Source organism: Muscardinus avellanarius (assembly GCF_963383645.1).
Source record: "Muscardinus avellanarius genome assembly, chromosome: X".
Classification (NCBI taxonomy): domain Eukaryota; kingdom Metazoa; phylum Chordata; class Mammalia; order Rodentia; family Gliridae; genus Muscardinus; species Muscardinus avellanarius.
The window spans coordinates 96661225-96685132 of record NC_137792.1 but is presented as its reverse complement, the minus strand read 5'-3'; the positions used below and the strand labels follow the sequence as shown (position 1 = coordinate 96685132).

Below are 23908 nucleotides of genomic sequence, written 5' to 3'. Positions count from 1 at the left end.
TTATTTTGTTTTGAAATGGGATCTTGCCAAATTCCTGAGGCTGGACTGGAACCTGCAATCCTCCTGTCTTAGTCTCCCAAATACTGAGACTAAAAGCATGTACTACTGTACCCAACTATTCATTTACTTTGAGCGGGGTTCTCACTATGTTGCCTAGGCCAATGTTGATCTCCTAGGCTCAAGTGATTTTCTATCCTCAAAACCTCGGTAGCTATGACTACAGGTAGCTGCACGAGTGGCTCCACTTGACTGTGAAGATCCCATCTAGTATGGCTTTCAAGGCTTTCTGTGCTCTGGTTTGATTACACCTTCCAATCATACTTGCAACAATAACTACCCCAAATATCTTCAATACCAGACATATTCTTGATCAGATGAAATCTCACTCTTCTTAGCAATCCTTTAGCATAGGATAACAGTGATGTGTATGCTCGTCAGATGGCCCTGACAGTTCTTTGGAGGGCACCTGCTGCATTTATCTTCTTTTTATTCCTCTACTGCACAGAGCTTGCAGCATACTAAGTGCTTAGGAAATGTTTGCCTAGGTCTGGCTCTACCTTCTTCCATTGAAGCTTTCCAAGTTAGAAGAAGAATCTCTCTGTAGGGGATATAGAATCTGTGCTTACATTTTTCTAGGAAAACCCATTATATAAGATTTAAAACACACAGAAAATTTGAGCATGGTGCTACATGCCTATAATTCCAGTACTTGGAAGGATGAGATAGGTGGATCATGGGTTCGACGACAGCCTTAGCAACTCAGTGACCCTCAGCAACTTGGCCAGACAAGCCTCATTTCAAAAAAAAGGGCTGAGGGTATAGCTAGGAGGTAGACAGACCCTGGGCTCAATCCTCAGTACCAAACAAACAAATAAACACAAAAATCCCAACAAAATTTAAAGTGATTTTACAGTACATACCTTGTTATCACTTAAATTCTACCACTGATATTTTCATTCAATAGATTTATCCATCTCTCTCCTATCCATCTCTCCATCCATCTCTATCTATTCATTATCTGATGTCAGTTCACTTAATTTTGTAGCATGTCCTCAACCTATATCATTAACAAGCTCAATATTTGCTTGCCATTCTTTTTTTTTTCTTTTGAGGTAAATTATACATACTATTTGCCATTCTGGGGCTGGATTTCAGAGCCTCATACACACTAAGAAAACACTCTTAACACTGAGCTACAACCCCAGCCCACAGTTTCTTGGTTTTACAAATACTACCCCACTAAGATATATACTACCACCACTTGAGAAAGTTCTCCTTGTCTCTTCTTAAGTAATTCCTTTCATTCATCCCCAGAGGCAAACACCATTTTAATTTTTTCTTGTAATAGAACTTCATAATAAATGAACACATATAATATGAATTATTTAAAATAAGCTATATCTATCTTTTATTAAATCATATTAATCATACATATTACTATAGTTCACTATGATTTTTCCATACATGCAAACAGTGTGTATTTATCATATCTTCTACCCTTCACGGTCCTTAGTAATCCCTCTTCTACTCTCAAGTTGACATTTTTTTCTTTCCTCATATGAGAGTGAACAAATGATACTTGCCTTTATGTGTCTGGATTATTTTATTTAACATGATATCCCCTGGTTTCATTTTACTGAAAATGACAGGATTTCATTCTTCTTTATGGCTAATACTTCATTGTGTACATATACAATCATCTGTCCATTCGTCTGCTCACGAGCACCTAGGTTGATGTGGTATCTTAGCTACTCTGAAAAGTGCTAAAGTAAACAAGGTAGGCAGGTATCGTTTTTGATACTGATTTTATTTCCTTCAGATACATGCACAGGAGTGGTATAGCTGGATCATGCGGTAGTTTGTTTATTGGTTGGTACTGGGGATTGGACTCAGAGGTATTCTATCTTTCAGCTACACCCCAGCCCTATTTTATTCTTTATTTGGAAACAGGATCTTACTAAATTGTTGAGGGTCTCATTAAATTGTTGAGGCTGGCCTCCAACCTGTGATTCACCTGTCTCAGCCTCCCGTGCACCGGGATTATAAGTATGTGCCACCATACCTGGCTCATATGGTAGTTTTAACTTTACTGAGGAACCTCCATACTGTTTTCCATGGTGATTGAACTAACTTATATTTCCAGTAGTATATGTTTCTGTTTCAAATAAAATGGCTTTTACTCAGCATAATATATTTGAGAGTCATGCATATTTGTTCCTTTTCTCTGCTAAGTAGAACTCCATTATATGACTATCCTACAGTTTATTCATTCTTCTACTGTTGCACACTTAAGATATTTCCAGTTTCTAGCTATTAGAAGTAAAACTGCACTAGGCGTGGTGGCGTGCACCTATAATCCTAGTATTTAGGAGGCTGAGACAGGAGGATCACAGGTTCAAAGCCAGGCTCAGCTACTTAGCAATGTCCTTCACAACTTAGAGAGACACTGTTTCAAATTAAAAGTGAAATAAAATAGGTCTGGGTGTGTTTCTCAGAGATAGAATAACCCTAGGTTCAATCTCCAGGTTTAATAAAAAATAATAAAGCCAGACATGGTAGTACATGCTCATAATCCCAGCATTTGGGAAGTTGAGACAGTAGGATCACAGTTTGTGGACAACCTCAGCTACTTCATGAGGCCCTTTGCAACTCAGTGAGACCCTGTTTCAAAATAAAGAATAAAAAATAGGGCTGGGGGTGTAACTCAGAGGTAGAATGCCCCTGGGTTCCATCCCAAGTACAGCAAAAAATAAAAAATAAAAAAAGAATAAAGTTGCCATGAATGTTGTCACACGAATCCTTTTGTGAGCATATGCTTTCTTTTTCTTAGGTAAAAACCTAGGAGTAGAAAATCTGGGTTGTAGCAAAGAGATAGCTTAGTTTGATAAGAAACTTCCAGACCTTTCCCCAAAGTAGTTGTGTCTTTTCACCCTGCCACGAATCCAATTGCCTGTGGTTACTTTTGCAGACTTCTTTTTCAATCACAACCTTTGTTGCTTTTTTACTCATAAAATATTATAATTGTGTTTATATAACGGCAAAGCCTTACTGTGCTTTATTACTTAACTGCCCTCAACTTTGATGAAACTCTAGGAAGCTGCTAAAATGTGAATGTCAGCTCTATATGATAATAGCTTTTACCAAAAGCTTGTGTGTGCCAAGAACTGTTTTAAGCACTTTCCATGCGTTATCTCTGTCCTTAATGACAACCCTGTGAGATAGATTCAGTACCATCCCATTATAGGGGTCAGCTAACTGAGGTCCAGAGAGGTTAAGTAACTTGAACAAAGTCACATAGCTTATCAGTTACCAAGCTGAGACTTGAACCAGAGTCTGATCTGTATTACCATGCATTATAATACTGCTGTCTAGTGTCCTTTGAATAGAAGTGGAAAAACACTTGCAAGTTAGAAGCCTCATCTACCCCTTTTTATTTTACTGCTGAAGATATTGAAGTTCCCCATTAGTCATCAGAATTTAAATTTCCTGTCTGCCTTGCAGTCAGGAAACCTTTCCGTTCCACTGCACGATCCCCCTTTGGGCTATTCCGATTTTATTTCTAGCCTTTTAATGGTGACAAGAATCTGAAAAGCACATGGAGATTTGGAAAAGAAGTCCATGCAAGCAAAAGGGTAAAACAAGGTCAACCTTCCTTTTTGGGTCAAGACATAAGGTTATAAACAAGATTGTCAATGTATTTCAATTCCTGTTTGAACGGTATCTTGAAAATGTTTCTCCCACTCAGTCTTTTCGGGACAAGGACAGAAAACAATGTGGGTACTTGGCATATGCTGTGGGAAAGGAGTGGGAAAAGAAGGATCCCCTAGGGTCCTTTCTCTTGGACTCCCACAGCACCATCTGGTGGAGAACTGGTGCATTTGATTCTCTTCGATCAGAATGCTTTTGCAACCTGATGTTTACTGTCCCAGATGAGACTTGGTGGCTTGGTTCCTGCCGAGAATGGAGCTAACATTCTCAAGGGGGCAAGATGAAAGTAGATACCACCCAGCCATTACAACAAAGTGTGGTGAAGGCGCTGTTAGATGTCAACAGCAGAGCACAGTGCTTACGACTTAATAGCTCCAAACGTGTGGTAGTGCATTCTTATAATCCCAGTACTTGGGAGGCTAAGAGAGTTGAATCACAGGTGGAAGGCCAGCCTCAGCAACTCGGTGAGACCTTGTTTCAAAATTAAAAAAAAAAAAAAGATAGTCGGGCGTGGTGGCGCACGCTTGTAATCCCCGCGCTTGGGAGGCGGAGACTGGAGGATAGCGCAGGTTTGAAGCCAGCCTCATTGGCTTAAGAAAGCCTGTTTCCAAATAAAAATATATTTACAAAAATAGGTCTGGGAGTGTAGCCTGGAGGTAGAAGGGTTCCATCCCCAGTACCACCAAAATAAATAAATAAATAAATAAATAAATAAATAAATAAATAAATACAGCTGAGGATGTATCTTGGAGGTGAAATGCCCTTGAGTTCCATTCCCACTATGACAGAAAGAAGAAGAAAAAAGCAGCTCTAACTTCAGACAAGCCTTCATTATGCTTTTTTCTTGTCCACCTACCAGCTGGGCAACCTTGATGAAAGTCACTCAACTTCTTTGTTTCAGTGTCCTTATCTGCAAAATGGAGATAACAGCATTTTTTATCATAGGATTTTTTTTTAAGCAAGGGTTGAATTAGGTAACGCTTGTAAAATATTTAGCATAGCATCTGGCATATAGTAAATGTTCAATTGTGTTGGCTGTGATTGTTTCATTATTAAAAATATGCTATGCTGCTATAGAACCAGAAGAGAAGCATTTAACTCAATCTCAGAGAGCTCAGGGCAGACTTCCACTAGGTTGTGCCACCCGAGATGAGTTCTGAGCAGTGCATAGCCACTCGGACCTGTCCCCGTGTGGGAAGCAATGTTTGTAACATGACGGGACAAACAATAAGGCTGCCTCAGGGGAAGATGACACCGTGACCTTTCACTTGTGGGTGCCAGGGCTTTCTGTGAGGGCTTCTGAGCTAGAAAATGATATGGGAACATTTAACAATGATTAGAATCAGGCCCCAGACCATAAGATAAATGGTTCCCATGGTGGTAGATAGAGCCCGAATTGAAATTAGATGCTAAGAAAGAAATGAAGACCAATTATGTCACCTACCATCTATTTTATTTTATTTTATTTTATTTTATTTTATTTTATTTTATTTTTGGTGGTACTGGGGATGGAACCCAGGGGGCTTTCTACCTCTGGGCTATATTCTCAGACATATTTTATACTTTATTTGGAAACAGGGTCTCACTAAGTTGCTGAAAGCCTCACTAAGCAGCAGAGGCTGGCTTTGAACCTGCGTGATCCTCCTGTCTCAGCCTCCCAAACATGGGGATTATAAGCGTGCGCCATTACGCCCAGCTCTACCATCTATTTTAATTTTGACTCTGTTCTTGGGCAGTAAGTCTTCAGTAGCTTGTGGTTCACCAAGGGCCTGGTAATTTCCCACTGCCTCACACCACGAAGTATCCTGGCCCCCTCAGCTGCTCTGCAAACTGTGCCTGACACACACTGTGACCATATTGGAGTCTTCATATTCCTCATCTCTCCTGTTAGCGTGCACATGTGTGTATGTGTGTGAGGAGTACTGGGGATGAAACCCAGGGGCATTCAACCTCTGAGCTACTCTCCCAGTACACTTCCTTTTTATTTTATTTTTTTTTAATCTAGAAACAGGGCCTTGATGCAATGCTAAGGCGGGGCTTGGAACCTGCAATCCTTCTATTTTGGTCTCCCAAGTACTGGAATTATAGACATGCACTAACACATCTGGCTTTCTGTTAATTGTTAACTCTTCCAGGTTATCCAGATTTCACTCATCAAAAGTCCAGATGTACTCATTCATTCCGCTCACTCATTGTGCCAGACACAGTGGTACCCAAAGGAGATGCTACAGTCACTGAGACTGACACGGTGACTATCTTCACAGAGCTGATGACAGTTGTGACTACAGGCAGGAAAACAAATAATCTGGACCACGTGTTAACAATTTTCTCCAAGAAGATGGGTGTATCCAGAAAAGTGCTTTCCCACGTCCAACTGCAGTACACACAGAGTATATATATTGATCTTCTGGGATAAATGGGCAAAAATACATTCTTCCAGGGAGCTCTGGCCACACCAAGGGATGAGAGCATCAATATCTCGAGCACAATTGGACATGGTGGCATATTCCTCTACAGTACCTGGGAGGCTGACACAGGAGGATTGCAGGTTCGAAGCTGGCCTCAGCAACTTATAAGACTTCAACAACTTAGTGAGACTCTGATTCAAAATTTAAAATGAAATAGGGCTGAGGTACAATTTTACAAAGGTAAAATTATTCTAAATTCAATCCCTAGTAACATACACACACACACACACACACACACACACTTATACACACACACACAATCTCTTAGAAGCTAGCTGTGGTGGTTCACACCTGTAATCCCAGTATTTGGGAAGCTGAGACAGGAAGATCACAGGTTCAAGGACAGTGCACAGTAATTTAGCAAGACCCTGTTTCAAATTTTCAATTTTTTTTGCAGTACTGAGGATGGAACCCAGGGGCATTCGACCTCCAAGCTATACCCCCAGCCCTATTTTTTATTCTTTATTTTTGAAACAGGGTCTCACTTGCAAAGGGCCTCACTAAGTAGCTGAGACTTTCTGCAAACCATGATCCTCTGGGCTCAGCCTCTCGAAAGCTGGGAGTATAAGCATGTGCCACCACGCCCAGATCAAAATTTTAAAATTTTAAATGTAGCTGGGAATATCTATCTATATCTATCTATATCTATATCTATCTATCTATATCTATCTATCTATCTATCTATCTATCATCTATATCAGAGAAGAGAAAGAGAGAAAGAGAATTCCAGAAGCAATTTTTAAGTATCACGTTTTAAGACAAAGGAAACCTAATAGTACTGGAATTTGACAGGGCCTTTAAACATATGACTTTGTTATCTAAGAAAGTACGGGGAGCTGGGCGTGGTGGTGCACACCTGTAATCCCTGCGCTTGGGAGGCTGAGACCGGAGGATCGCACAGGTTTCAAAGCCAGCCTCAGCTACTTAGTGAGGCTCCAGAAACTTAGTGAGACCCTGTTTCCAAATAAAATATAAAATAGGTCTGGGAGTATAGCTCGGAGGTAGAAAGCCTCTGGGTTCCACCCCTAGTACCACCAAAAAAAAAAAAAAAGTAAAAGAAAAAGAAAAAAGTAAAAGAAAGAAAGAAAGTTCCAGGAGACTGAGACCAGAGGATTGAGGTTCACGGCCAGCTTTAGCTACTTAGGGAGGCCCTTCACAACTCAGTGAGACCCTGTTTCAAAAAAATACAAAAGAATAAAAAATAGGATTGGGGGTGTCGCTCAGAGGCACAGTGCCTCTGGATTATAATCCCAGTACTGCAAAGAGAGAGGGGGTGGAGAGAGAGAGAGAGAGAGAGAGAGAGAGAGAGAGAGAGAGAGAGAGAGAGAGAGAGAGAGAAAGTGCCCATGCCCAACTTGTGGGGGAGGGCACTGGGGAGTGAATTCAGGGGCATTCTACCTCTGAACTACACTGTTTATTTATTTTGAAACAGGTCATTAGTTTGCTGAGGACCTTACTAAGTTGCAAAGACTGGCCTCAAACCTGCAATCCTCCTGTTGCAGCCTCCCAAGTATTGGGATTACAGGTGTTCACCACCATGCCTGGTTTGTCTTAACAAACCTTTAAGAGAGAAAGTTCCAAAGTGTGAGGAGAGAAAATGGAGTTAACAGCTCCAGCTAACATATTTGTACAGCCTTACCCCTGAAGGCAGCACAACCGAAGTCCAATCCCAGGAGATGGGGCCAAGGAAGCTATTGTTTATATAACAAAGAAAAGGGGAGCAAAGAGATCTCGTGAGGAGGGACTCTTTCCAAGAAAACAGAGTCCTGCTGAAATGAAATAGAACTTTATGTTCTTCACTTGGACTCCTGAGCAAGGTCAATTCTGTCACGGTCTTAAATCTTGATTGCAATAAAGTGCAGGTCTGGATGAGAAATAATGCCACCTAGAGGAAGGCTGGGGAGCATATTTGACAGATTAGTTTTCTCAGGTATTTTATACTTCAAAGTCATGAATCTGGCCACTTCTGATTTTTCTCTGTCCTTGTCGCTTACACCTTGAAGAAACGCATTGCTATTTTCATTTGTAAATGTGTGCGACTCGGCATCCCGAACTGTGAGAATTGGAGTGCCATATCTTAAATAATGTTGAAGGCACAGCTAAGATAGAAAGGCCTTTATAAGAAGAGCTAGCCAGTCGTGGTAGTGTATGCTTATTCCCGGTACTTGGAAGGCTGAGACAGGAGGATCTGAGTTCGTGGCCAGTCTCAGCTACTTAGTGAGGCCCTTCGCAACTTAGTGAGACCCTGTTTCACAATAAAGAATTTAAAAATATGGCTGGGAGTATAGCTCAGAGGTAGAATGTCCCTGAGTTTAATTCCTAGCACCACACACACACACACACACACACACACACACAGACACACACAGAGCTGCTGGCTGTAAGGAAAATATGCCTGTGGACATGTCTTTAAAATATGAATATGTATATGTATAACTGATTCTGTGTGTGTGTGTATGTGTGTGTGTGTGTGTGTGTGTGTGTGTGTGTGTGTTAGGGGGTTTGGGGATTGAACTCAGGGGTATTGTACCTCTGAGCTACATCTCCAGCCGTTATTTGATCTTTTTAGTTGGAATACAGGGTCTCACGAGTTTGCTGAGCACCTTGCTAAGTTGCTGAGGCTGGCTTTGAACCTGTGATCCTCCTGTCTCCTTCTCCCAAATACTGGAATTACAGGCATGCACCACCATGCCTGGTGGTTCTAAGTCTCTTATAACTCTATGTGGCAGAAAAGTATTGGACACAAAAATAAATCCCTGACTTCAAAAGAACCATTTTCAGATTTCTGCTTTGACAGCAAAGTCACTCAGGAGAGACATATGTATGGGTGGATTTCAAAACACTCTTTTTCTCTTTTCCTTAGTCCCTTGAAAGTTCTTGATGCTTTTTTGTTTGATGGGTTTCATATGATCCCTAGGCAAAAAACATAAATTGAGACAAGTTAGTATGTGACACTGTCAAGTGTCTCACCCCCTACTAAAGCCCATTTTTGCTTCTTGATATCCTTAGAAATATTGTGATTCTATATCTCCAAATCTCTTCTTTTTAGTGTCAAAAGAAACAGCTAGCAAGACTGTCAAAGTGAAAGTAAAATTCATCCACAAAACAGGGGAGGGCTAAGAGGCAACAGTTAACCAGGGGCTTCTGTCTTGGTAATTTGTGAAGATCATCCCCTCTCCTGTGAAATAGTTTGTGGCTTAATCCTAAACAGAAGGGCCATTAAGGAAATTTAAAGATCTAGCAGGAACCTCATCACTGGCCAATGAGAGGGGATGAGGCATACTGTTTTCATTGTGGGGAATGTTGCTGTTAATCCTCTCATATGATCCCCAAGTGCATCTAGGGAGAAAAACGATGAGAAGGGATGAACTTGACATACTGGAGAACACAGAAGTGAAAAAGAGTGAAAATTTTCTGCTGGACAAAGAAGGTACGAAACTTGAAATAATGCTTTCAACATCAAGAAGAAACTTTGAATTCTACACAGAATCAAATTATCAATTACAACTCCTAAATTACCTTTCTATAAGACATGTCTGGTGCCTAGCATGATGGCGCATGCTTGTAATCCCTGCTCTTGAGAGGTGGAGATAGGAGGATCGCACAGGTTCAAAGCCAGCCACGCTGGCTTAAGAGACCCTGTTTCCAAATAAAAATATAAAAATAGGTCTGGGAGTGTAGCCCGGAGGTAGAAGGGTTTCCAGGAACCCCAGTACCACACAAAAAAAGTTCCATCAAAGAGGTAATAGTAATAGCCAGGTCTGGTGGCAGATGCCTGTAATCCCAGTACTGAGTGATGCTAAGACAGAAGGATGGCCGGTCTGAACACTTGAACACTGGCTTTTTTTTTGTACTGCGGGTTGAACCCAGGGTCATTCTACCTCCGAGCTACAACCTGGCCCTATTTTTATTCTTTAGTTTATTTATTTATTTATTTTTTGGTGGTACTGGGGGTGGAACCCAGAGGCTTTCTACCTCCGGGCTATACTCCCAGACCTATTTTATATTTTATTTGGAAACAGGGTCTCACTAAGTTGCCGAGAGCCTCACTAAGTAGCTGAGGCTGGCTTCGCCTCCCAAGCGCGGGGATTACAAGCGTGCGCCACCACGCCCTGCTTATTCTTTACTTTAAAACAGGGTCTCATGGAGTTTTAAAGGGCCTCACTAAGTAGCTGAGGCTGTCCATGAACCGTGATCCTCTTGTCTCAGCCTCCCAAATTCTGGGTTTACAAGCATGCGCCACCACACCCAGCTTTGAACACTGTTTTGAATTAAAAAATAAAACAGGGCTGGGAGTGTAGCTTGAAGGTAGACTGCCTCTGGGTTCAACCTCCAATACACAAAAAAGGACATGGGATAATGTCTTCCAGTTGCCAGTTCTATCCATTTCTCCACAAATGATGTAATTTTGTTCTTTATGGCTGAGCAAAATTTCATTGCATACATATTTCTTAGTATTTATTTATTTATTTATTTATTTATTTATTTATTTATGGTGGTGCTGGGGGTGGAACCCAGGGGCTTTTGTACCTCTGGGCTATACTCCCAAACCTTTTTTGTACTTTATTTGGAGACAGGGTCTCACTAAATTGCTGAGAGCTTCACTCAGTAGCTGAGACTGGCTTCAAACCTGTGTGATCCTCCTGTCTCAGCCTCTCAAGCTGGGGGCTTACAAGTGTGCACCACCATGCCCGGCTATTTCATAGTTTTTTAAATCCATTCATCTATCGATGGACATCTTGGCTGGTTCCATAGTTTGGCAATTGTGCATTATGTAGCTATGAACATAGGTACTCATGCATTAGTTTAGTAGTTTGGTTTCCATTCTTTTAGGTAGATACCCAGAAGTGGTGCTGCTGGATCATATGGTAGGTTCATTATCATTCTTCTGAGGATCCTCCATACTGTTTTCCAAAGTGGGTGCACTAATTTGCAATCCCATCAACAATGTATTAGAGCTTTGACTTCTCCACATCCTCGCCAGCATTTGTTGTTGTGTTTTTAATGATTGGCATTCTAGTTGGACTTAGATGAAATCTCAGAGTAGTTTTGATTTGCATCTCTTTAATTGATAATGATGTTGAACATTTTTTTCATACATTTATTAGCCATTTGAATTCTTTTGTGAAGTGTCTCTTTAGTTCACTTGCCTGATTTTTTTTTTGATTGGGTTGTTTTCCTAGCATTGACTTTAATTTTTGATTGGGTTATTTGTTTTCTTAGCATTGAATTTTTTTAGTTCTCTGTAGATTCTAGATATTACTCCTCTATAGGAAGAATAGTTAGCAAAATTTTTCTCCCATTCTGTCAGCTCTCAATTTTAAGTGATATTAATCAGTAATAAAAATTTAAAAAATGGGATGCTTTCAGTAATATGCAGAAACTAGAAGAAAGAGTCATAGGAAGAACTCCAGAATCCATAGATGAGCAAAGAAGTGACCTGAAGGGAATAGAAGGGGAAGACGGAAATTCCCTAATGCGCATGATGTACATTCACAAACATATCAAAGTCAATCACTAAGACAAACATGAGGAGGAGGGGGGAACGGGGTGGGAATTGGGGAAGGGCTAAATGAGTGATGTGTGCATGTATGCCTCTACCCTCTTGTACCCCCATTGAGATGTATGACTTCAATGCACTAATAAAAAATGAAAATAAAGACGTGAGATACAGGGAACAGGAGATCCAACACATGATAAAAGAAAAATATCTCACGATAATGGTGAAGGTCCCAAGATAAATGAACTGCATCCGGGAGAGAAGTCTAATGATTTAGACTGGAGTAGATCATAAGGTTGTGGGAGAGATTTATTTCAGATAAAATTGTTAGAGTTCTTGTTACCTTGAAGCATTTTTGGTAGTACCAGGAGTCAAAGCCCACAGCTTTACACATACTAGGCAAGCACTCTATCATGAGCTCTACATCCAGCCCTGGAGGATTACTGGCGGAGAATCTGGGGTTGAATCAGTAATAAGTACACAAAAAATAAAGCAAATACGAGAAAGACAATTATTAACTCCAGGGAGTTTAAAGAAAGTGCAGGAAAGGAAAATTAATCATGGTTCTCCTCCCATACACTTTAGCTCTGAATCACAGTTATTTAATGTAAAGATATTGATCTAACTACACATCTATACTGGGGGATGAGAGTTGTGCTGTGTGTACTGAAAATTCAGTAGTGATCAAATCAAGAAGCAGTAATATAAGCACATTTTCTATAAGATATATGCAAGATAGGAAATCCCAAAAGAGTCAACTAAGTCAAAAGTGGTTGCCTCTGGACAGGGGAAATGGGTGAAAGGAAGAAACACCTGTCTTCCACAGACTTTATGGGATAGCTGACTTTAGAAAGCTGTGCTTTTCAAATTGTGGCTCCTAGCCGGGTGTGGTAGAGCACGCTTGTAATCCCCGCGCTTGGGAGGCAGAGACAGGAGGATGGCGCAGGTTTGAAGCCAGTCGCGCTGGCTTAAGAGACCCCGTTTCAAATAAAAATATAAAAAATAGGTCTGGGAGTGTAGCCCGAGGTAGAAGGGTTTCCAGGAACCCCAGTACCACAAAACAAAACAAAACAAATTGTGGCTCCTAATCGCTAAAGCTATGTTGTCAACTATGGAAACAATTCAATTCCTTAGTCTCACTAACCACATTTCAAATGCTCAATAGCCCCAGGAGTAGGATGTTACTGTAACAGCACAGATAGGGAACATATTCAAATTCACAGAAAGTTCTACTGAATAACACTATTTTATTTATTGTGTGTGTGTATTGTGCTGGTGATTGAACCCAGGGGCATTCTACCTTGGAGGTACAGCCCCATGACAATTTTTTTAAAATGGTTTTTTTTTTTTTTTTTTTGGTGGTGGCGGTACTGGGGTTCCTGGAAGCCCTTCTACCTCCGGGCTACACTCTCAGACCTATTTTTACATTTTTTTACTTGGAAACAAGGTCTCCTAAGCCAGTGCGCGTGGCTGGCTTCGAACCTGCGCGATCCTCCTGTCTCTGCCTCCCAAGCGCCGGGATTACAAGTGTGCGCCACCACGCCCGGCTTAAAAAATGTTTTAAACAGGGTTTGTTAAGTTGCTGAGTGCCCAAGTTGCTGAGGATGGCAGCAAATCTGCAATATTCCTGTCTAAGCCTCCCAAGTACTAGGATTACAGGTGTGCTCCACCACAGCCAGTTGGACAGCACTATTTTAGAGGATCATCAAATCAATTTAGTGTGTCACAGCCAGCACTGAAATAAATGAAATAGAAAAATATATGTGCATCCCATTAACATTGTTTTACAAAAACATATGTGCAAAATGTCATTTTACATACACACCAGTATGTACATGGCATTGCAGAAAGAATCTGAAAGTACTGCTTTAAAGTATGTGTGCACAAAATGGATGGTACTAGAGAATATCACGCTAAATGAGGTTAGTCAGTAACAAAAAAATGAAGGGTCAGATGTTATCTCTCATGTGTGGAAATGAGAGAAATTGGGATTCAAGAGGGACTCTAGACAAATCCGAATGGAGTAATGAAAGGGGTCTAAGGGAGGGGAGTGGGGAGGGAGATCTGATGAAAGAAACATTTTCAATGGACATGATGTACATGTACAAAATGTTCGATGCGAACCTCAATATCGAGAATGTGGAAGGGAAAGGAGCAAGTGGGAGCCAGGGAAATCTCAGGAAGTGCTGTGTGCATGTATGTTTCTGTCACTCTGAAGTTCATCAGGATGTATGATTATAATGCACCAATAAAAATTTAAAGAGGAACACAAAATTAAGTTATGTATTCACAACCCTGATTAAAAATAAAACATAAACCTGGGTGTGGTTGTGCATGCCTGTATTCCTAGTACTTGGGAGGCCAAGACAGGAGGATTGCAGGTTCAAAGCCAGCCTCAGTGACTTAGCAAGACTCTCAGCACCCTAGTTAGACCCTGTTTCAAAGTAAAAAATCAAAAGGGCTAGGAGTATAGCTCAGAGGTAGAATGCCTCTGGGTTCAATCCCTAGCACCACAAAAATAAAGTTAGAGTGACAGATTCCTTATACCTGGAGGGGAAGAATCTTCACTTCTTGTGAGGACATAAGCTTCAGCTTCATATCCCTGTGGGAAATATGGGATCTAGGGGCTCATTTTAAAATAAATGAATAATCCAGGCATGGTGGCGCAGAATTGTAATCCCAGCATTCAGGAGGCTGAGACTGGAGGACTGCAGTTCGCGGCCAGCCTCAGCTACTTAGTGAGGCCCTCTCCAACTTAGTGAGACCCTGTTTCAAAACAAAGAATAAAAAATAGGGCTGGGGGTGTAGCTTGGAGGTCAAATGCCCCTGGGTTCCATCCCTAGTACCAAAAAAAGAGAATAGTTTAAAAATAAATGAAAAATCCAGCTTTGGACAACAAAGTAACAATACAAAAGATGGACATACTGGACCTTGGGGGCTATCACATTCCCTATTTCTTCTGTCATTTGTCTTTCTCTTTTTTAAAAGGACATCTATTTGGAGCTAAATCTTTTTGTGTGTGTGTGGTACTGGGGATGGAACCCAGGGGCATTCTAGCTCCAAGCTACACTCTCAGCCCTATTTTTCATTCTTTATTTTGAAACCGAGTCTCACTGAGTTGCAAAGGGCCTCGCTAAGTAGCTGAGGCTGACCACGAACCGTGATCCTCCGTTCTCTGCCTCCCAATGTTGGGATAACAAGTGTGTGTCACCACGCCTGGCCAATCTTTTTTTTAAGCAGGAAAAAGAAACTGAGGTGAGGAGGTTATGAGATTTGCCAGTGGTTATAATATAAGATAGTGATAAAATTAGCCCAAGTTTCTTGATCGGTAAATCCAGAACTCTTTCCATAAAATCTTCAGTTGCAGGGAATTTTTAAAGGCCCTGAGTGTGCTCATCAATACTGCAAAGCACTTGACTGATGAATACTGTCTGGATATAATACTGATTATGATAATAGCTAATGTAAGCTATCCTTCTAAACACTTTGAATAGATAACCATTTTTGTGGGGTACTGGGAGTTAAACCCAGGACATTCTACCTCTGAGCTATACTAGCCCTATTTTATTTTTTATATTGAAACAGAATCTGGCTAAGGTGTTGAGGCTGGCCTTGAAACTGTCATCCTTCTGCCTCATTTATCCAAGTTCTGAGGCCATCCAAACCACTCCATCCAGCTTAGATGGCTTCATTTTAACCCTTATAACAACCTATGAGGTAGATCCCATTATCAATCAACACCATTTTTCCTGATGGAGAAATAATTTGCCCCAAATCACAAAACAAGGGTGTGGCAAAGGCAGGAATCTGGTTTCAGAGGTCTTAATACCATCACACATATTCCCATGTATCCCATAAATTAATAATTAGCCTCCAATAAGTTATCATTTATTTGAACCTACCAATAATTTACACTTGACTATGATTTTTCCCACACTAGTAGTGTTTACCAGGGGATGTATCTACTCTCTTTACTGCATTGATTAATAGCTTTGAGTTCACATAATCAAAACTAATGGATGAGATTTATACAAGCCAGAGTAACTGCTTAACATAATTCCATAAATCTAGAGTTGAATTGTTTTTGAAGTGGTACTGGGGTTCCTGGAAGCCCTTCTACCTCCGGGCTACACTCCCAGACCTATTTTATGCTTTTTGTTATTTGGAAACAGGGTCTCTTAAGCCAGGGGACTGGCTTTGAACCTGCGCTATCCTCCTGTCTCTGCCTCCCAAGCGCAGGGATTACAAGCGTGGGCCACCATGCCCGCCCCAGAGTTGAATACTTTTAAAAGTTATGTGTTAAGCTGGGCGTGGTGGTGCACACTTGTAATCCCAGCATTCGGGAGGCTGAGACAGGAGGATAGCGGTTCACCAACAGCCTCAGCTACTTAGTGAGGCCCTTTGCAACTCAGTGAGACTCTGATTCAAAATAAAAGAATAAAAAATCGGGGCTGAGAGTGTAGTTCGGAGGTAGAATGCCCCTGGGTCCCATCCCCAGTACTGCAAAAAATATAAAATAAATAAATAAAATTTAAAAAAGGGCTGGGAGTACATCTTGTAGGCAAGATACCTCCGAGTTCAATGCCCAATACCAAATAAATAGATAAATAAATAAGCCTACAAGTTTGGTTAGGGAGTGGCGTGAGCGGCGGCCAGGGCGGCTGTGGCTTCCGCCTGGGCTGTACTCTAGCGCCACCGGCGACAGCGGAGCGGAGTGGTGTTGGCGACGCGGGGCCCAAGAGACAGCGGAGCGGAGTGGTGTTGGCGACGCGGGGCCCAAGAGACAGCGGCTGGCGGGGTGGCGGAGGCCTGGCGGAGGAGGCGACCCCGGGGCCCGCCGGAGGGAATCTGTGGAACTTGCAACCAAAACATCATCTCTCTAAGAGAACTTTGGGTAACAGAAGACCTGGATAACAGGGCAAACCGATTCATTCACCATGAGTTGGAGCTTCCTGACTCGCCTGCTAGAGGAGATCCACAACCATTCCACATTTGTAGGGAAGGTATGGCTCACAGTGTTGATTGTCTTCCGGATCGTCCTAACAGCCGTGGGGGGAGAGTCCATCTATTACGATGAGCAAAGCAAATTTGTGTGCAACACGGAGCAGCCCGGCTGCGAGAACGTGTGCTACGACGCCTTCGCTCCGCTCTCCTATGTGCGCTTCTGGGTGTTCCAGATCATCCTGGTGGCAACGCCCTCTGTGATGTACCTGGGCTACGCCATACATAAGATTGCCAAAATGGAGCACGGTGAGGCGGACAAGAAGGCAGCTCGCAGCAAACCTTACGCGATGCGCTGGAAACAGCACCGCACTCTGGAGGAAACGGAAGAGGACCACGAAGAGGACCCCATGATGTATCCAGAAATGGAATTAGAAAGTGAAAAAGAGAATAAAGAGCAGAACCAGCCAAAACCCAAGCATGATGGCCGACGGCGGATTCGGGAAGACGGGCTGATGAAGATCTACGTACTGCAGTTGCTGGCAAGGACAGTGTTTGAGGTGGGTTTTCTAATAGGGCAATATTGTCTTTATGGCTTCCAGGTCCACCCATTTTATGTGTGTAGCCGACTTCCTTGTCCTCATAAAATAGACTGCTTTATTTCTAGACCCACTGAAAAGACCATCTTCCTTCTGATAATGTACGGTGTCACAGGCCTCTGTCTGTTGCTTAACGTTTGGGAAATGCTTCATTTAGGGTTTGGGACCATTCGTGATTTACTAATCAGTAAAAGGAGGGAACGTGAAGATCCGGGTGCTTATAATTATCCTTTCACTTGGAATACACCATCTGCTCCCCCTGGCTATAACATTGCTGTCAAACCAGATCAAATCCAGTACACCGAACTGTCCAATGCTAAGATCGCCTACCAGCAAAACAAAGCCAACATCGCCCAGGAGCAGCAGTATGGCAGCCACGAAGAGAATCTCCATGCTGACCTGGAGACTCTGCAGCGTGACTTCAGGATGGCTCAGGAACACTTGGATCTAGCAATCCGGGCCTACAGTCACCAAAACAACCCCCACGGTCCTCGTGGGGAAAAGGCCAAAGTGGGGTCCAAAGCCAGGTCCAACAACAAAAGCAGTGCTAGTAGCAAGTCAGGGAATGGGAAGACCTCCATCTGGATTTAATCTTGGCTGGGCTTCAAACTTGGGCCTTTTACAGTCTATGGTAAGCAACGGCTCACTGAATAATGACTTCCATTGAGTAAACATTTGGCTCTGGTTATCTTCAGGGGATCCACACTCAAGGGACTCCGGAGGTGGGGCCGGGGTGGCGGGGAGAGGGAGACACAGTGTTCCAGGGCACATGTTCTCAGCAATAATACAGTTGGAGAACTTTACCTTTGTGTCTTCCAGATCCAGAGAAGAGCAGATAGATTTAAATCTTTCTTGTTGGACAGTTTTTGTACAGTATTATGGTACTGTTTTTTTTAATATGAAAACTTCTTTTGTATTTGTACATTGAACTGCTGTAGTTAACAGTTGTTGAAAGGGAAAGCATCCTTGTAAATAATGTCAATTAGGCTAGTGTTATTACTTTATTTAGCATATTCTACCCTGGTTCAGAGTTTTGATAGGTGCTACACTTAATAAAAGTGCCTCTCATGTTGCAAGAAATATTTCAAATATGTAAGGAGACTGAGGAGGAGATACCATTTTTCAGTCTTGGAAAGAAAGTTCACATTAGAAAGAGACTGAGATTGCTCTTTGGCCTGAGAAATCTTGGAATCTCATTCCTGTGACCAGAGTTGTAGCCATTCTTTAAACACATGTTTCCAAAGAAAGTAAATGATTCACTGCAGAATTTCTATAAATATCTTTGCCAGTATGTGCTTTGGTGTGTATGCAATTTAAGTTCTTTCAAAAGACTGGTGTGCAATGGTGTGTCCAGTCCCGGAGCAGTGTGAAGCACCTGGCTAGAGTTGATGCTAAGAGCTGCTTCTCTGAGCACAGCCAAGCCTGGGAAATAAGCCCTATTGGATATTTTGTTGTGAACCCATATGATTTGCCTTAAGCCTCTATCCAGAAACCTGCCTCTCTGGTTTCTTAAAAAGCCAGTAATATTTTCTATATTTGTTAATGTTAGAAATATAAAAATTCTTTTGTAGATTAATATGCAAGCTACCTGGACTGAAAATGTCAGAAGTCCTGAATCCAGATTTTTATTTTCACAATGGAACTTAGTATTTACCTGTTTCTGTCTGCATGGCTATTCTGACTTGGTATTCAAGTATTTATTTCCTGTTGGCATATGTATTTGTTAATAAACATTAATGCTCATAAAATTAGTAATTTTTAGTGTTTTATTACAATCCCCCCAGCACAGTACTAGAGCCGCACACGCGCTAGCAGGTGCTCTACCACTGAGTTGCATCCCCTACCTTTTTTTATTTTGACATAGCTTCTTGCCAGGTTGTCTCGGCTGGCCTTTACCTGTGATGCTTCTGCCTTGGCTGCCCGATTAGCTTGGATTGTGATCACGTACCGATCCCAGTGCCATCTTCAGTCTTACATTATGTTCAAGAACTTTGCTCTCCTCTCATGCTTTTGTGGTTTATCTTAAAAGTGTTGAACAGGAACTTGTAAAGAGGGGTAAAGATGTAAAGGTAACGATGCTCCATTAGGGAACATTTTATTTGGGTGTCGTGCCCTTTTCTGACATACGGTGAGCCACCTCTGACTTTGAAATTCTGTGAAAGTATTAGACTTTTTCTCTTCATTTTAAAATGCCATTTCTTGGCTGGCGGTAGTGGCACACGCTTATAATCTCAGTACTTGGGAGGCTGAGACAGGAGAGCACAGGTTTACAGCCACTCTCAGCAATGTAGTGAGGTCCTCTGCAACATAGGGAGACCCTGTTTCAAAAAATAAAGGAATAAAGTAAGGCTGGGGGTGTAGCTCAGAGGTAGAATGCCCCTAAGTTCCATCCCCAGTAACACACACACACACACACACACACACACACACACACACTGCCATTTCTCCATTATTTAGAAGAATACTTGAATAGCATCCTTTGTACAGTTGTTTCTGCATTTGCATTTCTTCCTCTCTACCAAAAAATTTAGAAAATTTAACCTGGCCATTCATTTACTTAAAAAAATTTGCTTTTGCTTTTTTTTTTAATGCCTTTAAATTTTAGCTTAGAGAATTTCCTTTGGACCTGACCCCTAAGCATTTTTTTTGTGGTACTGGGGTTCCTGGAAGCCCTTCTACCTCTGGGCTACACTCCCAGACCTATTTTATATTTTTATTTGGAAACAGGGTCTCCTAAGCCAGTGGCGCGGCTGGCTTTGAACCTGCACGATCGATCCTCCTGTCTCCGCCTCCCAAGCGCGGGGATTACAAGCATGCACCACCACGCCCGGCTGACCCCTAAGCATTTTATGCAGAAAGTAAACTTGGGTGAAACTGAGGGCCAGATTTCAGAGAATGATATACATGTAAATCAACAATTATCATGGATAAGCCGGGCGTGGTGGCGCATGCTTATAATCCCAGCATTTGGGAGGCTGAGACAGGATGATCACAATTTGCAGCCAGCCTCAGCTACTTAGGCCCTTTGAAACTCAGTGAGACCCTGTTTCAAAATAAAGAATACAAAATAGGGCAGGGTGTGTAGCTCAGAGTTTTAATGTCCCTAGGTTCCATCCCCAGTACCTAAAAAATAAAAAAAAAAAAAAATTATCATGGATAATGGACATGCACAGTTTCTTTCAAACTAAATGGATAGTGAGAAAATTCATTAATTCTAAGAAAGTGGGCAAGATTTTAACCACCCAGGCCTAGACAAGGTACATTACCAATTCTTAGGTTGCTAGAGTTTCCCACAGATTTCTTAATTGAAGGACAGAACATCTACACACACATATACTCACTGCTGTTTATCCAGAGCCCGAAGCAGGAGAAGGTGACCAGGAAGAATGGTTGGGGATTTGAGTGATAGAGAAGGAAGATTCAAGCAGAAAAAGGATCCAGGAGGAACTGGCAAAGGCCTCCGGTGCCGGGAGTCTCTGCTTAGCTCTGGTATTGATCTTAGCCTGTTCTGATGAGACTGTTATCTTTGGTGTCTAGCTAACTCTTCAACTTTTTAAAATATATTGAAAGATAGTCTAAGTCACCTCTTCACATGCACACTCTTTAAAATCTATTTTTGGTTGAGTATGGTGGCACACAACCTGTAATCCTAGTACTTGGGAGGCTGAGACAGGATCACAGATTTAAAGTCAGTCTCAGCAACCTTCTTGTTAAAGTTTTAATTATGACAAGAATCTCCAAACCCTCACTGTCCTCTTAGCACATTCCAGCTTTCAAATGGCGGCTCTCAGCAACTTAGTGAGACCCTGTTTCCAAATAAAATACAAAATAGGTCTGGGAGTATAGCCCAAAGGTAGAAAGCCTCTGGCTTCCATCCCCGGCACCACAAATAAAATAAAATAAAATAAAATAAAATAAAATAAAATGTCGGAGTGGTGCAATACACCTGGAATCCCAGTACTTGGGAGACGAGATGAGGATTGCACTTTCAAGGTCAGCCTCAGCAACTTAGGTAGACCTTGTTTCGAAATAAAGGGGTGGGGTGTAGCTCAGAGGTAGAATGCCCTTGTGTTCAGCCCCCAGAACAACAGCAGCAAAAAAGAGACGGTCCTTTTGTGGCTTTGTCTTTGACTTGGTTTTGCCTACTTCTGTATTTGTTTATTTAGAGCCCCAAGTGTTACTTTAGTTAAAAGTCAGTTTTCCAGTGATTTTGCTTGGTCAATATCTATAAATTATTTACCCTTGATAAAAATGAACATTGTTGTCTAAAATGGTTCTCATAGTTGAGGGTTTTTTCCTATCTGTGTTTTTTAGAGGGGCCCTTTAACCTGGGCGTGGTGGCACATACGCTAGCACTCCTAGTACTTGGGAGGCTGAGACAGGAAGATCGCAGGTTCTCAGCCAGCCTCAGCTACTTAGTGAGGCCCCCTGCAACTTACACCCTGTTTCAAAAGAAAGAATAAAAAATAGGGATGGAGGCATAGCTCAGAGGTAGAATGCTCCTGGAATTAATCCTCGGAACCACAAAAATAATTTAAAAAATAGAGGGGCCCTTTATCTTTAAAAGGAAAAAATCAGCATTAGGTAACTTAGCTTTTTAAGTTGAGCTAAGTTATGAAATTGGGCAAATCACTTTTTTCTAGGTTTAGCAGCCACTTGCCTCTGAGTGTTAATAGTTAGATCCTCTGGTAAAAGGTGCTTTTAAAAACTGCTAAGGGGGTGGCTCTATGGTGGAATGCTTGCCTTGGCCTGAGGCCCTGACCTCCATCCCTAGCACTGTGTGTGGGGGGCATTATTACAAGTCACTTGTGTGGTCTCGGCACTTCAGAACCTGCAGCTGAAGTGTGTGGTGACTGAGGCTGTGTCGGGCTCTTTACCGTGGGCACCAAGGATGGTGTAAAGTGCTTGCTCTAAGCAGTTTATACCGTGAAAAGTCTTAGATGTTGTTCCTGTTAGTCATACCTATGATCTGCCCACTCAGATGTCCATGCTTTTTGCTGTTTAAGAGGAAATCTACTTCCAGCCAGACATAGTAGTACAGGCCTAAATCCCAGGACTGGGAGATTGAGACAGGAGGATTAGAGGTATAAGACCCCCCTCAGCAATTTACCCTGTTTCAAAAGGAGAAAAGGGCTGGGGATGGAGCCCAGACTTACAATGACCCTGGGTTCAATCCCTGGTACGAAAAAAGTCTACTTCTATAAATTACATCTGTGGATGACAATTTTGGTCATATTTTGCTAAAAAGCAAGTATGTTATACTTGAATCTGCTTTAATAAATGCCTTCTTATTTATAAATCAAAGGTCTTTCTCAACTGAAGAAAATATCTGAACTCAAGGATACACAGTTGCTGGACATTTTGATTGGAAGGTTGCAGGTATTAATTTTATCCGTAAAATCATGTAATTCCCCAAAGAATCATCCCACCTTACAATAATAGTAAAGCCTCTTCACCTATGCAGTGCAGTTTGGAAATAGAATTTCAGCTCACCTATATATCCTAAATCTAGTGATTCGGTCACCACCAAAGATTAGAATCATAGGTTGAATTACATATCACCACTCCTTCTAGCCACACATCATGGAGACTTTAAAAGATTTTCAGCCTGGCGTGGTAGCGCACTCTTGTAATCCCTGCACTTGGGAGGCGGACACAGGGGGATCGAGCAGGTTCGAAGCCAGCTAAGCTGGCTTAAGAGACCCTGTTTCCAAATTTAAAAAAGAGTGTAAAATAGGTCTGGGAGTGTAGCCCGGAGGTAGAAGGGCTTCCAGGAACCCCAGTACCACCAATAAATAAATAAATAAATAAATAAATAAATAAATAAATAAATAAAATATTTTCATTTGCTGTTGTCCCTTCTCTAGTTTTGTTATTGTTATTTATAATAACACTATTAAATGGGTTTGGTTCATGCACATTCCACATTAAAGAAGCAACCTGCAGTATTCTAAAATCCAAGAGTTCAGATAAGAGAAAGTTCAAACTCCAGTGCAAACTACTACAGTAATAGGAAAAAATGAGGTGTTCCTTTCATGGTTGACTTGTTGAGTCAGGCAGACAGTTGACTATATACTTCCAAGATTGAAAATATTTTTTAAATTTTTCACTTAATTATGTTTTCTTAGTAAATCTCTTACAGAAGTCTCTACCTCAGGCACTGAGTGTTGTGATATGACTAGTGTATCTATACTGAAAAACTTAGCTAGGACTTCTAACTTTTTAAGAAAATGTAAATGTAAAATTCATCTGTTAACCTGGAATCAAATGTCATGTGACGTGCAGTTTGGATATTGCATGAACAGCTAAGGAATTATCTGTGTTAGTGCCAAAGATGATTCGTTGCTGATTTTGTCCTGTACAGTTTAGGTAAAACTTGCACGGTAGAGACAGGCTCTGTGCTCAGTGCCTTGTCTCTGGGAAGATATTGTCAGTTGCAAATGTTTTGTCAGTTCCAAATACAGTTTAGAAGATTAAAAAAAAGTTTGGTTAATCTTCAAATTTACAGATTTGATCTTGATGCTAAATAAGCACAAATTGACTTGATAACATGGATGGATTTATTTCTTCAGATTTGGGTGCAAACTTAAAAACAAGAACAAACAAAGCTTTTCATCCAGAATAAACACAAAATCTAAATAACAATCCTGCAATCGTGCATTGTAACAGAAAGTACAAATATGAACACATTA

The 23908-nt window shown here is 41.5% G+C and overlaps 1 protein-coding gene across 1 annotated transcript; it reads left to right on the top strand.

Moving 5' to 3' along the window:
* Positions 1 to 16613: 16613 nt before the first annotated feature.
* LOC308279304 (gap junction gamma-1 protein-like) lies at positions 16614 to 17807 on the top strand (the record flags this gene model as incomplete). The annotated part of the gene is made up of 1 exon (XM_080719337.1): positions 16614 to 17807. One exon carries the CDS (start codon positions 16614 to 16616, stop codon positions 17805 to 17807), a length of 1194 nt encoding a protein of 397 aa, XP_080575463.1.
* Between the last annotated feature and the right edge of the window lie 6101 nt (positions 17808 to 23908).